Genomic DNA, 18,018 nt, shown 5'->3' on the forward strand with positions numbered 1-18,018 from the left:
TTTAAGACCGTTTTCTTTTTAGATTTATTAACTAAACAGTATTATATAAGCCTGATGTAACAAATTATTACCGTGGCAAAAACTCACAAATCAAACTATAACAGAAACAAACGATCAAATCGAGGGAGTTCTTTTATTTGTATATATGAATATAAATAATACCTCTGTAAGAACTTTGGGTCTTTACTGCAGGACAAAGCACGGAATAAAACCTTTCTTTCTGGTGGGCTACTTGTTGATTTGATTTTCCTAAGTACGAATTCCCATTCCTTTTTTCCACCGTGGCGGACTCCAGTACAATAAACAGTATCCCTCAGATTTACATCAATTCTGAAGTCAATGTAGTAAACTAATTAAAAGATTCAAATACAACTACATGCTTACAATATTTCTCGACTTCCTTACATTGTATCAGCATTTATTGTGGCTTCAATCATTTTGTAAGTGGTCTTCACAACACATAGAATTGACCCAAACAGTGTATTTTGTATTTGATAAACATTTCCGTCGATTAAAGGTAAATGTACGAGAGGGGTTCACAGAACGAGACAATGGTCCAAACTCTACGAAAAATGGATAAAAAATAATGGAAAGAAAAAAATAATTTGTCACAGAAATACGCGATAAACTTACGGATTACTTTCTTGACTCTCCATGAATTGTTTAAAGGACGACATTGCCATTTCTATACATTTTTCATCACCATTGTCACACGCCATACCAACTATGTTCTTTTTTGCAATTCTATAAGTTTCAGGAAAGAAAATAATATTTAGATGGTTAAAAGGTATTATCCTGCAATCAATGACGTTATGAAGACGGAGCACTTGAATGTTCAAAGGAATGTTTTAGAGACATTTTTAAGAATGTTTCATTGTGTCGACTCATTCATTGCATATTTGGAGAACAAATATGATCATTGGAAAACAAAAGAAAATGAGAAATTTTCCACTTACTCGTTTGAACGTACACGTAACAAGACTTTCGATAGCAATTAAGATTTATTGAATAAATTCACATTTTCCTATGTTTTAAAGAAAAATTTTTTACATGTAATACTTAAATATTAGGCAATTTAATGTTTACTCACTTTTCTGTGTGACTCTCTGCGGTATTATTATAACACTTTCGAAACTGTCTGGAAAATATTTTCTTTGCGAATTTCTGCAAATAAAAATGGTACCATATAAAGGCAACAGTAGTACATGTATACAGCTGATCGAAATTCATAAAATTGAGAATAGAAATGTGGAATGTCTCAAAGAGACAACAACCCGACCATAGAACAGACAACAGCAGAAGCTCCGCAAAAGGTCTTCAATGCAGCGAGAATGTCCCGCACCCGGAGGCGTCCTTCAGCTAGCCCCTAAACAAATATATATACTAGTTCAGTGATAATGGACGTCATACTAAACAACAAATTATACACAAGAAACTAAAATTATAAATAATACAAGACTAACAAAGGCCAGAGGTTCCCGACTGGAACAGGCTCAAAAATGCGGCGGGGTTAAACATGATTATGAGATCTCAACCCTCCCTCTATACCTCTGGCTAATGTAGAAAAGTAAATGCATAACAATATGCACATTATAATTCAGTCGAGGAGAAGTCCGAGTCCGATGTCAGAAGATATAATAAAAAAAAAACAACACAAAATGACAATAATACATAAATAACACCATACTAGTAGCAGTTAACTGACACGACAGCTCCAGAACTCAATTAAACTGATTGAAAGGTTATGTCTTCATCATATACATATCAGGCACAACCCCTCCCGTTAGGTTTTAATATCATACTATCATAAAATATATGAGAAGAACATAACCCGTGTCATGCCAACATCTGGTTTTAAATAAATGTGATTAGTTCCGATGCAAATACCTTCTTAAGTGAATCAATTTTAAAGCCAACATATGCAATCTTTAATGACCTGACAACAGTATCGTAACTATATCCCTTCTTAATAAGTCTATTTAAAGGTTTTGTTAGCTTCTGAGGTGAATACTGACATTTTTTATCAAGAAAAAAATGGTCGGTTGTACCTGGTTTATGTGGCATGTTAAACCTCCCGCTTTTATGGCAATGCTAAATATAACATTAAAATGACAACATTATAGGACAGGACTAAAATACAAATAAATGGGAGAACATATCGGACAGAGACCCACACAAATAATAGCTAACAAAAGGTACCATGTTTGAAATTTTGATACGTCTGACGTGCGTTTCGCCCACACAAGACAGTGACGCTGAGATGAAAAAAGTTCGAAAGCAAAACCATTGGCAAGTTTAAAGTTGATGAGCACTGTGGACCAAAAGTCAAAAAAGTTGTTCCTGATACGGCTATGGTTTTCTGTCTGGAATTAGAACATCCTTATCATTTAGAATAACTCATACTTTTGCAAACAGTTAATTTGATATAATGACTATATAATAGATATACATGATAAAACTAAAGTGGTGACTAACTACAGAAAAAAACGAATACATTACATAAAAAAATCTAAACCAGCACATACAAATACACAGCCAAAGCCATCAACACACAAAATGGCGTCACATTTGAATTTCTAAAAACAAAATTTTCCCCAAAATAAGAAAAAACTAGAATAAAATTAAAGATAAGTTTTGTAATTCTGATATAACATTTATTAATAACAATGAAAATTGCAATGCTAATTAATATCAAATTGTGGTAGTAATTAGATTATTAATTGTATTATCTAGCTATGTCGGTATTTCTTCTGAATCATGCCAAGAAATTGCCTCCGTTGAAATTCTGCAAACACCCCGTAGAGCAAATTACATGGATGATTAATATTGACCATTTGGTATATGGCCATGTTCTAAGCGACACGAACATTAAGGTCATAAATTAATTTCTTGAATGAAATCAAATCTTTGGCTACTAATGACAGCCTAAGGAGGTCGACCGGAATTTTTAGCGAGGATTTCTTGGCATGTAAACTGTAAACCAAATATATCGTATAAATTTCGTTGACCCAAACTAACACCTATCATGACAATTAAAATAATAATTAAATATATTAATTTTGCAGTTTCCTTTTTTAAAGTATCTACAAAATACTGTTACTAAGATATTAAATATATATATAATGTAATCCGTTAAATAAATTCATCAATCGAAAAGGTAACACATATCTAATTCGTAGTTGATATTAGTCATTGGTTCAAATAAATGCAAGCATTTCTTTTTTAAATGAGAGTTTATTGTTTGTATTCTAAGTTTTTTTACTTGATATTTCTTTTTTCTTATAACGACTGTTAAAAAATTGCAGAATATACTTGATTGGAGGCTTTCAACATAAAACCTTATACGTTGACATCAAACGGATTGAAGTGGTTGATTGGTGCATTCGAAATATCCACAGGATAATTGGTCAATGTCCCTTGAAACATCAGCCGATCAGCCTTTACTCTTACTCCTATGAATTCGAGATGGAGCTGTGTAATTAGCGGGAATTTTAAAAAAAATAAATCAGGTATCTGAAATTCGACATTTATTTATATCGTTATTTGGGAACGGACACCTTATTTTCACTGGAATTATTGATTTGTCATCAATTTTTTTCTGGAATTCCAGATGAGGCCCCATCCTTCACTCTTTCAATAAATAAATACAAAACAATACAGAAATCATATTTACAGAGAAAGTACTTGATAGTTTGGTTCTGTCTAACACATCTTTCAGGTAATCAAGTTCCCTCATTGCAGCTTGGAGTGGTATATAATCATCTTCATCTTGCAAATAATCCAACACATGAACAGCAATTTCTGTGGCTAGATCACCAGACCTAAAACATATAGTTTAATCATTTTCATTTAACAGTTGAGTAACGTTTAATTCATTTGGTCCTAAATGCTTTTAACTTTGTACTTTATATGACCTTTTTAACTTTTTTTGGATTCACGCGTCACTGATGAGTCTTTTGTAGACGAAACGCGCGTTTGGCGTAAATACAAAATTCAATCCTGGTACAGTATATATATATATATGTGATGAGTTTATTTGCACCATATTGTTTGTCACAAAAACAACCACCTCCTTCGACCATAGTTTTGAACAAGTTACCAATGTAATAAAGTGAATTATGTTTTAACGCCGCGATTTAAAAAAAACTCACAATCACTATTATTTTTTCATTCGTCAATGGTTAAGATTTACTGCAGAAATATGTTTCGATGAATAAATTTCACCATCTTATAAGTCGACCCATTTCTTACAGTTGTACTTTATCATGGGCAATGATAACCTTCTTAACTTCTTAATGCAAGCTCAATATCAAACATTTGAAAGCCAAAGACGTATAAAACCTAAGCACGTGAAATGTAATCAGTCGGAAAGCAGGTTGAAATAGAACAAAAGAATCGAAGCTCTTTGTTAGAGAAGGCGATAAATGTTTACTGTATTGTTTACTATGGTGACAAAATTTTTAAAAGTTAATAGAAACAAACAAAATTGCAATTTTCTTCTCAATTACGAGGTGTTTTATTTTAAAAACACCATTTGCATAAGTTTTCAATTTATTTAGTTCATAGTTAAGCAGAACAATTAGATATCAAGTCGACGACATGGGTATCTTTCAAGTTGGATGACAAAAATGCATAACCTCCGATTTTTTTGAAAAAATTACCACGGACGGAAACCAAATCAATCTATTACTTCAGTAATTTTCGTGTCTGCCCTTCCATTATGTGACTGAAGAAAAAATTCCAAAAATGGGTAACAATTGTATCGAAAAGAGAAAATCGAGCGCACCGTTTTATGTTAGGGCGTGTTTGAGTTGAGTATTTTGTCTTGATATCGTACAAAGCAAGAATATTTCATACATCGTCTCGCTTCAAATTCTATCATTATTATACATTAAAGCTACAGATTGACGTTATAACACAAAAAAATCACAGTACTAAAAGATGAATTATATAGATCAAGTGAAATACTTATCTAATGAGTCACAAAAACAGAGAAGGTGTGTTCGAATAGCTATTTTTTTACTGAAAGTACTTGACGACAGTCTTTCAAGTTGGATGATGAAAATGCATATCTTCGAAAAATTCCAATTTTTTGTGTGTGATAACTAGAGTTTATATTATAGTCTTCATACACTAAAAAAATCTAGTCTGCCCTTCCACGAAATATTTATTTCGAATTTTTTAAAATGTTTATGAATTTTCGAAAATTCCACCTGAAAACCGATCAGACAATAGTTTTAAGTTGAATCAATGCAGACAAGATTATTAACTGATGCTCATTAGCTAGTTGATACATTTGTCTTTAAAAATACAACTGACATATAAGGATCGTAATGGTGCAATATGGATAAATTTATCGGTTTCCAAGAGCAAAAATGGTAGCGCGTCATCCCTACAATGGCTTCCGTTTCTACGATTGTGAAAATGAACTGGCGTAATGGGGAGATAATGTTGACGAAGTAGCATCCTGACTGTAATATGACCCAAAGGGACACGAAAACAAGCGACTTAGTTTTTGCTATTAAGAGTTACTTATCGTATGTCAAATGGTTTATCACTGTTATTACGGGTTAATGTCATGCTGCATGTATCTTGTGAACAGAAGAGTAGGATGATATACAAGGTATAATATTTTGAAGAGAGGTGTACTCACTTTGCCAGATTCCAGGCGTCGTTTATTATCTGTGCTCTATGTATCGGAGGGATTACCTAAGCAAACAAAACATATATTTGAAATGTGTAAACACGTTTACTAAACTCCAATGTTACATGTACATGCTTCTTACTTAAAGAATCGATTAATTAAATTATCGAAAATTTTAAATACTTATTTTTCAATGTGGGTTTTTTATTATAAAAAAGAAACTCAACAGTTTCATCTTAAATATGAAGAAATTTTTATGCGTAACAAAAACGTTGTCCATCAATCAGTATGTATTTGTATTTATATATATTCCCAATGAATTTCTAATCTGATTTTCATATGGTACTGTTTATTATAAAGATTATATCTACCGTATGGTCTGTCTTTAGTTGGTTGATAAGATTATACCAATTCTCCTCAGGATAGTTCACCCGATAGTTCCCATACTGCATTAAGTTTCCAATGTACCAATCACTCGATAATGCTTTACTCATCACGCCAGAAAGTATCACTGTAAGGTAGAGGTAAACAATCACAATTATTGTCAATATCAAGGTTGAATTTGAATACATAGCTTTAGACCTATCAAGACTGATTTATAAGTACTAAATGGTGTAATGGTGTAAGAGCTCAATTGTTTATTTAAATGTAATAATGCAATATCAACCGCTGATGCATAGAGTAGAATTGTAGGAGACTTAAACATTAAGTCCGCTACACTTGGTAATCTGCATAAGCACACGCTTATAATTTGAAAGGATGTGTTGTGTGTTTCACTGATGAAGAAAAAACTTGAGCATGTATCTTAAAAAAAAATTTGTTAAATGAAAACAAAAATGAGGCATCTCCTTCTTTCTATATTATCAAATAAGAAGCCAGCATACGGTCATCGTTTAGCAAAAATCATTTTAAGAGTGTATATGCAAAGACAAAATAAACCTCACCATCAGAACCGTCTCTGTCCATCCACGTGATATCTTTGTCTGTATGGTCAAAACGTAAATTACTATTGGTTGTAAAGGTTACAGGTATTACCCATTTATATCTACAAAAGAGTAATTGTTGTTGCAATATGTATCATGATTCTATTTTCGTTATTCATAACTTAAAGCTTGACAAATGAAATTTGAAATGATGTTGAAGTTGGTCTGGTTGTTTTCACCCTCGATGGTAAATTCAGAGGAAGTGCACATTTTCCATTTTCATTGAAGATGCCACTTTCTTGTTGTTATAATTAACTTACAATCCAAGTGTCATTCATTGGTACTTATGCATTTTGTTTAAATGTTATCAACAAATACAAGTTGCGTGTTAATTTGAAGAAGAAAAAAAAAAGAAAAAGAAGATCACCCTGAGCGTATGCGTATGAATTAAATCTTACTCAAATGGCGAAGAATTGTCCTCGTCAACGTTTTCATGATCTACGATATATCTAGACTGTGATAACGTGAGATCATCCCCTTCCTTTGTTATTGTTACAGTTGGGTAGTTGGATTGTAGAATCCAGGTGTCCAGTATGTGTTTTAAATCCTGTACGAATTTAGATTTTCCATCAATTTTGGCTTGCTGAAATGAATACATGCATGGTTTTATTGTTATTTCAACAAACATCAAGTGGTTAATATTTCAGGAATATAGACAATCATAAAATTCCTGTGAAGTGAACAGTGTAGGCCAATAACTGTCGGAAGGTTTGTCATGCCGCTTGATTGACCGAAATGTATTCCTCACAAAATACCATATATGGAAACATCCTACCAGATTTTTACACAGGTTACTCAACGTGGCATTCTTGCTTCAATAATGTTCGACTGTAAATGACTGTTTATAAAATTGAGAAAGGAAATGGGGAATGTGTCAAAGCGACAACAACCCGACCATAGAGCAGACAACAGCCGAAGACCACCAATGGGTCTTCAATGTAGCGAGAAACTCCCCCATCCGGAGTCGTCCTTCAGCTGGCCCCTTAAAAATATGTATACTTGTACAATGATAATGGACGTCATACTAAACTCCGAATTATACACAAGAGACTAACATTAAAAATCATACAAGACTAACAACTGCCAGAGGCTCCTGACTTGGGACAGGCGCAAAATTGCGGCGGGGTCAAACATGTTTATGAGATCTCAACCCTCCCCCTATACCTCTAGCCACTGTAGAAAAGTAAACGCATAACAATACGCACATTAAAATTCAGTTCAAGAGAAGTCCGAGTCCGATATCAGAAGATGTAACAAAAGAGAATAAATAAAAGAAAATAAATAAATAAAAGGACAATAATACATAAATACATAAATAACAACAGACTACTAGCAGTTAACTGACATGCCAGCTACAGACCTCAATTAAACTGATTGAAAGATTATGTCTTCATCATATGAATATCAGGCACAATCCCTCCCGTTAGGGGTTTAGTATCATACTATCATAAAATGTATGAGAAGAACATAACCCGTTATGTACACATCTTATACAGCCAAAGGAATTTCGATACACCGTATGAAAGCAACTGCCAGATAGGAGAAGATAGTATAAAAAAACAACTGCGCCATGAGCGCATGATACGCCCGTCGTCTTGTGTAGAAGTTTTATGCAAAATCATCAATAGTTTCTGAAAAAGTTTTAAGCAATAACCATATATTTTTTTAGAGATACGGAGGGACATGTGAACCCCTCCTGTTGTTTTTTTTTTTTTTTTTTTACAAAAAACTAAATATAACTAAAAAAAAATTTGAATCAAAACAAAAAAGTATACAGATCTTTAGATTAATATAACAAAGAAGTGTGTAAAATTTTAAGTAATAATCATAAATTGTTTTTGATATACGGCGCGACATGTTAAAAAAACCTCCCCCTTTTTTTTTACAAAATACTCAATAACTCAAAAATAAGTTTTTGAATCATCACCAAAAAGTATACAGATCTTAAGATTAATATAATAAAGAAGTGTGTAAAGTTTTAAGCAATAATCATAAATCGTTTTTGAGATACAGCGGGACATGTAAAAAAAAAACCCCTTTTTTTTTACAAAATACTGAATAACTCAAAAATGAAATTTTGAATCATCACCAAAAAGTATACAGATCTTAAGATTAATATAAATAAGAAGTGTGTAAAGTTTTGAGCAATAATCAAAACTCTTTTTTTGAGATATGGTGCGACATTTGAAAAAAACACACCCCTGTTTTAGTTACAAAGTGCCCTAACTCAGAAAGTTTTAATCTTATTTTCACCAAAAAGTATACAGATCATTTGACCATCATAAGAAACAACTATATAAAGTTTCATGAAATTTGGAAAAGTTGTTCTTCAGTTACGGTGCGACATGTTTACGACGGACAGACGGACGGACACCGGACATTTGTATACCATAATACGTCCCGTCAAAATTTTGACGGGCGTATAAAAAAAGAGAAGAGGATTTGATTTCCAATGAAATAGCTATCCACCAGAAACTGTAAGCTATTACAATCTTCAGTGCTGTATTTGTATAGTACTAAGTATTAGAAATTTTGAAAGACTGATTTCATTGAGTGTCGGTTAAAAACGTATAGTTGCAAATATTTTAATTATTGTTCATGAAGAGAACAAATTAACAATTGGTACATTACGTTGGTAAGTCCAGTAATAAAAGGCCGTCTGGGTTGAGGTATTGGAAATAAAAGTGAATTTAAAAGGAACAGAAATGTTCCCATGAAATAGGCCACCGACACACAACTCTAAAACTTATTGCAAGTGTTTTTAACGTATAGATAGTGAATCATTCTCTCTAATAGAGGTATTTGGCATACATACCTTTCCTAAAGCACTATAGAGGTATTTGGCATAATACCTTTCCTGAAGCATTAAAGGGGTATTCGACATGAATACCTTTCCTAAAACATTACAGAAATCATCGGCATACATAATCTTCCTAAAACATTACAGCGGTATTCGGCACACAAATACCTTTCCTAAAGGATTATGGAGATCATCGGCATACATGCCTTTCCTAAAGCATTACAGAGGTATTGGCATACAAACCTTTCCTAAAACATTATATAAATCATCGGCATACATACCTTTCCTAAAACATTACAACGTATTCGGCATACATACCTTTCCTAAAGCATTATAGAGATCATTAGCATACATACTCTTCCTAAAGCATTGCAGAGGTATACGGCTTACATACCTTTTCTAAAGCATTATAGAGGTCATCGTGTGTAACCGTAGAATACTGGTACTTCTTTAGGAAACGCTGAATAAAAGTGTAGAAAGTGCAAATTAGTCTAGTATATAAATTATGGTATTGTACAGACGTTTCAATTTGCATTCAAGGTTATATAAATATATAAACCTCAAACATGGTCAGTCCTTCTACAGTTTGGACTATTTCTGTATGAATGGCGTTGCTTCCTTTTTCATTTTATGTGCTGTGCAAATTTTATGTGACTCTGCATTAAACATGTGAAAAAGTACCTGTATCATCATTTTGCTGAAAAAACCCCACCCCAAGGAACAATTGGTTGTTTGTAGTATCATAAGTTGGATAGAACCTGGCTACTGCAATATAGTTTTGCTATTTCATTTTGTTTTAGATAATGTGTGTCGTCAATTCCACAATTTAAATCGGAGTCCTTGGTAACTACTTATTGATCATTCATGTAAACGATTTTTTTTTCTGACACAAAATATTATACATCTAGCTATTTGGCAATCATACTGCATTTCATCAGTTTCAATTGTAAATGTACGTATGATAGTACTCTATGGTAACAAGACTTATTCAACTTACCTGTAGTCCTCTTTTAAACGTATGTTCCCCAAGAAAAAAATGCATCATCCGAACAATACATGGACCCTTAAAGTAGCATCAATAATTAAAATCAATTATTTTACCAATCATTCTGAGCAAACAAATATATACTTTCCATTAAACATATCAAAATCACACCCTATAACTGGCTTTCGGCACTGTAGATTCAATTGGTATGATGAATACAATAGAAAAACAATTGTGTCTTTTGCAGTAATACCTTGGCCGCGTTCAATATCGTAGCTGCTACGTACTGTTACGTATATTTGGACTATTGAACGTGTAGCTATAGACTAGCTGCTACATATATATTGATAGCAGCTACGTAGCCGCTACGAAGCTGCTACGATATTGAACTCAACCCTGGTAACAAGGTTGACTGCCTTTTACCGACAATCGGTAGGTCAAAACCGACGATAATTCATATTACTAAACTTCATTTTCATATGCAAGATTTTCATTGGCTAATATAGGGGAGATAATTCACTCTTTCCCATGACACAGAGGGGACAATTTTTTGAATGACACCCTCTCGTGAAGACAAGTCAAAGCTCCAAAAGTTATAGGGCAATGAATTGAGTTTACATCAAGTAATTAAAAGACAATGCTTCAGTTCTACGTTTTGGCTCAGAACGTTTTCATTGACTGTCACTTCTGTTTATTTTTTCTTATGCTCGTAACGAACGTAATGTCATAATAAAAAAATCTTAAAATTTAAAATTAAACTGTAAAAGATAATAATGATAGTATAATTAAGTATAGTAAATCAAAAATTAAATAACACATAGCTGAGAGGGTAAAAGAGCAGATTGGTACCCCTCGAAAAGGCATTGTCAATCTATAGAAGATGTGTCAAGCAGATATGTTACACCACAAAACATTAACATTAAAAGTGCAAGAACCCCGTTAGAATAGAAAGGCAACAGTAGTTTTCTTCTGTTCAATAGTCATAAATTGATTTAGTCCGAGATTACTCTGACGTCCAACGGCTGTTTTGCCAGACAAGCTGGGGCCGTGGGACGTCAGAGCTTGTCCCATATCAAAAACTGGATATATGCAGAAATTGATGGGTCTCTGTGAAAACTGTTAAATTATGGGAAAATAAAGGTTGGCAGGTAGGTGAAACTTACAGAAATGAAGAGATAAATGAAAAATGAACAGATTAATCCCCGATTTATATAATTCCAAGGCCCTCAATCGGCACCAGAAGCGACGAAGCAGCGCATCTGTTTTGGGTGTGCAAATATCCAGTTTTTGATATGGGACAAGCTCTGACGTCCCACGGCCCCAGCTTGTCTGGCAAAACAGCCGTTGGACGTCAGAGTAATCTCGGACTAAAATTGATTAAGCGAAAACAAATCTATCTTGGTCAGAAGGAAAACAAAGAAATAACGTCAACTAAAACAGGACAACAACGGAACAACAGAAACAAACACTGAACTGCTACAAAAACAAAGCCAACATACATAGAGATGAACTATTTGAAAACAATTGAAATATTCCTGAATTGGTACATGAACACTTGTGCCTATTTAATTAATATATGAAATAACCGATTTCATGAAAACCTTTCAGTGGCATACACCTGTATAATCTATATGAAATATTATTGCTTCTTCGATTTACTATAAACCAGTGCAAACAGATTAACTGCCACTATTGTAAAAGGGAAATTACTTTTTAAATATGAAATCAAACACAACCGAATTATCTTTTTTTTTATTATTATTTCACTGCTTGCCCAGCCACCGAAAGCATATGTATACTAAACTGTGTACCTTTTCATATGAAATATCATCAAACAATCCATCGATCTCGCCTGGAAATGAAACTTCTTTGTTAACAGGACGGCGCACAGCCATTCCATCCCACTTTAAACCATTGTGTAGTATGTCAAAAACAAAATCATCCATCTGGAAGTATATTTAAAACGATTAACAATTTTATTTTATATGAAAGAGAGGCGAAAGATATCAAAGGGACATGCAAACTAATAAGTCGGAAAAAACTGGCAACACCATGGCAAAACAGAAAAATAATAACAGATAAACAATAGTACACAAAACACAACATAGAAAACAACATACTGAGCAACATGAACCTCACCAAAACTAGATGTGATCTAAGAGGTGCTCCACATGTGGCACTCGTAATGTTGCTCAAATTAGTACAAAGCAGTTTATAAGTACACATTTTCTATTAAACTTGACATTTTCCATTGATGTGGTTGCCTTTTTAATTGAATTTCAGTTTCAACTTTATAAGATTGTGTTAATGATGCTACATAGTTACTGTCTTTAATAAAACTGAAAATTACCATGTTCCAGTCTGGGTACATATGATCAGGACCGGTGTATTCCAAATACGTCGCAAATGCTTCATGTAACCACACATCGCTCCACCACTTTGCTGTCACTAAGTTTCCAAACCACTGTTAAGAAGAACAAATTTTTGTAAAACAAATGCAACGTCTTTTACAAAACACTAGTTAAAAAATTAAATAGAATGGTATTTTTCTATTTTCTAAAGCTACATAAACAACTTTGTAGGCATTTCATAACGCAGTTTAAGAAATTTACAATATCGTTTTTATTTATTATTTTAAATCAGTCAAACATAAATATTTCTTTTGTGTGCCTTCGGAAGCAAAACATGTAGTCATTGTTCGTATCAATTGTAGGTCTTGTTAATACCGTAAGCTTTCTTTCTATTATTACAAAAAATTTGTGACGGGACAAATTCAAAATATTAACCTGAATATATCTTCAAGTGTCACAACGTATATCTTTCAATGTTACAACGTAATACCTCACTAAATTCTAACCTGATGAGATAATGCATGTGACACAAGCATAGCTACTCCTTGCTTGTCGCTTTCTGAGGATTCTTCCGGATCAAAGAGCATGCTTGATTCTTTATACAGGATAAGACCTAAGTTTCCCATCGCTTCTGGACCGAAGTCTGGAACAGCCACCATATCTACAAACATGTCACTTGATAAACGATGAACAAACATATCTTTATTTGATAAACCTTTTTTTTATAGTAATGACTCGAATCGACAAATGGAAGACTACATTATAATAAAGCATAGTGTTTGTAACGTTACTATTTATTGGATAACAGTTTTAAAACATTTGAAGTGGGCATAAACTTTACGTATATGATTCGAGATTGTACGTCTGAAACCAGTTACAACTCTACGACAGATGTTATTCATCGGATCACTATTGATGGTGATTTAAGGATGAAAACACATTCTGTATATGTAGTTCGTTAAAATAACAGACAAACAATTTAAAATCTGTAAATTTGCGAAAACAAAATTTTTTGTTCTTTCCTGATCGTGATTGTAACCCAAGCAACTGAGATATCGTGGAACCAAATCGCCTTGTTGTGGTTCTTAGCACTGTGTATGAGTGTCATAAAAATTGGATTGAACCTTAAGTTAGATCGCAGAAACAACATTGGAATGGACGGACGACAAGACGAAAGGACGGAGGATAAAAGGGTAAAACTGAGGCATACAGGTTAGAATGTAAAGAATTAAAGATATGTTTGACAGTAAAACTCTATTGCAATGTATGCTGAATTTTCTTATTTGATGTCGCACTCTAGTGTGTAGTCAAATATTTAAGATACGTATTACAAAATATAGTTACTCTTACCTGATTTTGATAAAGGAAGATTAACATCAAGATAGTCTTCATAATAGTTCATGATGTCAACACCAAGGTTTAAGGCATATTGAGTATGATTAGCCACATCTTTCCGGGCCCATGATCTATACTAAACAAAACGTTAATATATAGACGATTTGGTATGATTGCCAATGAGACAACTCTTCACAAGAGCCTTACTGACACAGAAATTAACAACTATAGGTTGTCAAGTTTGTAATTTTTATAAATTATTTTATCCAACAGATATCAATTTCATAGAACTATCAAAAATGTCTATAATATAATTTACTAAGATAATTATGTATAAACAGGTTATTTTTGACAGACTGAAATGTAGAATCCTTTTGAAAATGTAAATCTGCTCAAATTATATCACATTTAAGTGAGTTGACATCTAAACTAGACAAGAACTATATAGTCTTACAGTTACTCCATTTACAATGTCTGCGGTTTGCTCGAAATCACAAATAACGAAGGCCAACAAATATGTTGACATCATCGGAGTTTCTGCATAGTGATCAGCTACCCAATCATTAGACCTTAAATAAAGATGTAGCATCATAAACTAATGTCAAATCAGGTAGTCAGTGGTCTATCAAGAATATTTGGACAATCTATCCAAAATAGTTTAAAATACATATCAACCTATTAAGTGTTGGTCTATGACAAAGTATACAATTATATATTAATAATGTAAAGCTTTCAAATGGTTCTGATATTTTGTAAGATACTGAGTTGAGAATACAGAACACAGATTTTCAAAAGTATAATTTTTTCAGATAATTATTCTAAAATAGCGTCTGAGTTAATAGTAATCAAAGGTACCAGGATTATAATTTATTACGCCAGATGCGCGTTTCGTCTACATCAGACTCATTAGTGACGCTCATACCAAAATAGTTATAAAGCCAAACAAGTACAAAGTTGAAGAGCATTGAAGATTCAAAATTCCAAAACGTTGTGCCAAATACGGCTTAAAATAAACTATGCCATTGATAATTCAATTGAAAAACGTGTATTGTGTTTTTATTCGCCGTTTCAGAATCTAGAAGAAGAGGTGTATTTTCATTGTAAGTACACCAGCATGCTAGTTTTGTAATGCCATTGGTTGAATGTAATTGTTTAAAAGGCTATTAACCAATGGTAACGTTATTTGTATACGCTTTTGTTAATATTATTCTAAATTCATTAGATTCTGAACAGTTAATTTTAAATAATCACAAACTATAATTCATGGAGCATCTCACCTCACTTCTTGACGAATGACATCGGTATTGGACAAGGAAACCATGTGATTCTTTCTTACTAGAGTTATCCTGAATTTTGCTTTGATGGCGGGTTCATCAAAACATGGGAAAGCTCTCCTGGCCTCTGTTGCTTGGAAATGTGTAGCAACTTGATACCTGTAGGGGGGAAACAAATAATAGAAGTTATTTCCTAGACTTATCGTATCGTGATATGCCTTACTTCCTTCTTTCTTTAAAAAGTTAATTTCATAGTTTTATTCTGAAAAGTTGCACCTCTTTCAGTAAGACATTACACGGCATCTTATTTTTGCTTCATATTATACTTTGAAAATGTAGTTTCTAAGAAAAAACAGTGAAATTCAATTCACTTATATTGAACTCTAATTCACCCACACATGTAGTATAATCAGTATCCAAAGCCAGTAACTTAATTCTCTAGTATTGAGACAATTATAACTAAATTCACAAATCAAAGACAACAATTTAATTTATTAAGATTATACATTGCATCATAATGCTCCAAGATAGATTTTAAATTCAGTAATAATGTCATTTAATTTACAAAGCATGGAACTGAAATCAAGACTCATGTAATCTAATTGACAACAAAGAACGTAACTTCATTCTGTTTAGCCAACAATAAAACCAGGTTTAATCCATTATTTTCTTAGGAAAATGCATGTTCCGGGTGAGAAATATAACGGTTGATTTGCAGTCTTTGCGTTTTTGTTTAAAATTTTACGTTTGGATTTGTAAGCTTTGATAGACTTCCCCATGGGAGTTCCATGATTTGTTATACTTATTTTAATAAGAATATATATAACTTAATTCACAAAGAGAATAACTAAATTCACAAAGAGAATAACTAAATTCACAAAGAATGTAACGTTACATTGAGAATGGAAATAGGGAACGTGTCAAATAGACATCAACACAACCAGAGATTTAGAAGAGTATAACGTAATTCACTTACACCCATGTTCTATCCCTCTGACGTCGGTAGGAGCTCAGATAGGGACCAACCAGATCATATGTCAGTTTGCCTTTGAATGACATTTCTACAGTATAGGTCTCCCCAGCTGTCAGCTGTACATCCGATGTGAGTATTATTAACTGGTAATATGTATTATATTCGAGCGTAGGATATATAAGTTCTTCTGTAGACCCCATTTGTCGAATGACGATGCTGTTTACTGTGATATCAAGCTCATTACTATGGAGCACAATCTTATTAGTTGACTGTCTGCACATCATTTCAATTTTGACGAATCCATCGAAGTGAAATTTCTTGTATTTACCGTTGTATATGTGTGGTTGAATTTCTAAATGATATAATGAAGGGTACATGTCGAGCGGAAGACGGACACAGTTTTCTTCGTGAGAGGCGTCGGAACAATCACCATGTCCATCACACTTCCATCCGGGTTCGTAGCAACCGTTACCATCTGCGCATGTCAATTCATTTTCTTCACATGAGTTTTGATGAAACGCTGTATTATAGACAATTTGAAATTAAAATAATTATGATATTTGGTAACATCGTATTAGTCTTATTCAAAGAAAGTCTCCATACTTTTTCGGATTTTTTTTTTTTATATCTTTTATGTTTTTGTGTGTTAAGTTTCTTTTTTCATTTAGACTAAATCGTTAAAAATGCGATTAATACCAAATAGGATACATATTACATAATGCATATTCAATTTACAATTTGTAATGGTTTTTTCCTGGTATCGATGTAATATTTGTTACTGAGCGTGTACTTTCCTTTCTTTAGGCAGTAGTGTTATCCGTTGTTTATTGGTTCTAATTTTTTAATCGTGAAAAAAATCGACAAAATCGAATTATAGCCCTATAAAAAATAATATAGATATACATTCATGAAGTCCTACCTTTGCATGGTATCACCCAGTCTCCAGTTGTAATTCCGGAAGTAGCTATTCCAACATTTACGATGCGCAATGGATTACCCTTATCCGTCCACGCAATCAATATTTTTTCATTTCCATTTTTGACCTTGACAATGCTGTTTTTCCATGTGACAATAAAAGTTTTAAATTCATTAGAACTCAAAAGGGGATTTTTATAAGAACCTTTCACTTTCCCCTTTTTTCCTGCCCGCATGACAATGATCGTGTTTCCAGGTCCCCCTAAAATAATTTTGTAAAGGGGGTCGTCGATAGAATGTGTTGACATTAAAACCACTTCAATGGCGTGGCTTGCTTTGATTTTGAACTCAATCCTCAAATCTTCCGAGTTGTCAATGGTAACACCGTAGTCTGATAATAGCGTGTATTGATTTGTATCGCTTGTTGTTATGTTAATATCTGAGCATTCTGAAAAAAACATTCCAGGAGATAGAAATACAAACTGAGGGAGGAGTAACTCTTTTAATAAGTAATGTGTTTTATCAATGTTTGTTTGAGAATTCGTGTGATACAGAAGAAGAAGAAGAAGTATATGTGTTACCTAAAAGGTCCGTGTAACACTTATCAATTCAAAGTTTTAAAAAGTTTTAAAATTTGAGATTTTTGGAATTTTGATCAAAGTTTCAAAATATCAAAATTCCAAATTGTGTAAAAGTTTTGAAATTTTGAAATTTTAACCAAATAATCAAAATATTAAAATTCTAATTATCGTTTATAA

The 18,018-nt window shown here is 32.9% G+C and overlaps 1 protein-coding gene across 1 annotated transcript; it reads right to left on the bottom strand.

The window, feature by feature from the left end:
- Nucleotides 1-95: 95 nt before the first annotated feature.
- On the bottom strand, nt 96-17,703 carry LOC139493992 (aminopeptidase N-like). Its single transcript, XM_071282161.1, has 18 exons — nt 17,265-17,703; nt 16,349-16,865; nt 15,376-15,531; nt 14,553-14,667; nt 14,114-14,234; nt 13,270-13,424; nt 12,763-12,876; nt 12,224-12,358; nt 10,425-10,490; nt 9,822-9,887; nt 7,026-7,210; nt 6,589-6,689; nt 6,016-6,155; nt 5,654-5,709; nt 3,674-3,821; nt 1,091-1,164; nt 634-744; nt 96-330 (listed from the first exon to the last, which is right to left on the bottom strand). Exons 1-18 carry the CDS (start codon nt 17,566-17,568, stop codon nt 96-98), a joined length of 2,799 nt encoding a protein of 932 aa, XP_071138262.1. The 5' UTR covers nt 17,569-17,703.
- Nucleotides 17,704-18,018: the final 315 nt, after the last annotated feature.

This window comes from Mytilus edulis, chromosome 11 (genome assembly GCF_963676685.1).
Source record: "Mytilus edulis chromosome 11, xbMytEdul2.2, whole genome shotgun sequence".
In the NCBI taxonomy this organism is placed as follows: domain Eukaryota; kingdom Metazoa; phylum Mollusca; class Bivalvia; order Mytilida; family Mytilidae; genus Mytilus; species Mytilus edulis.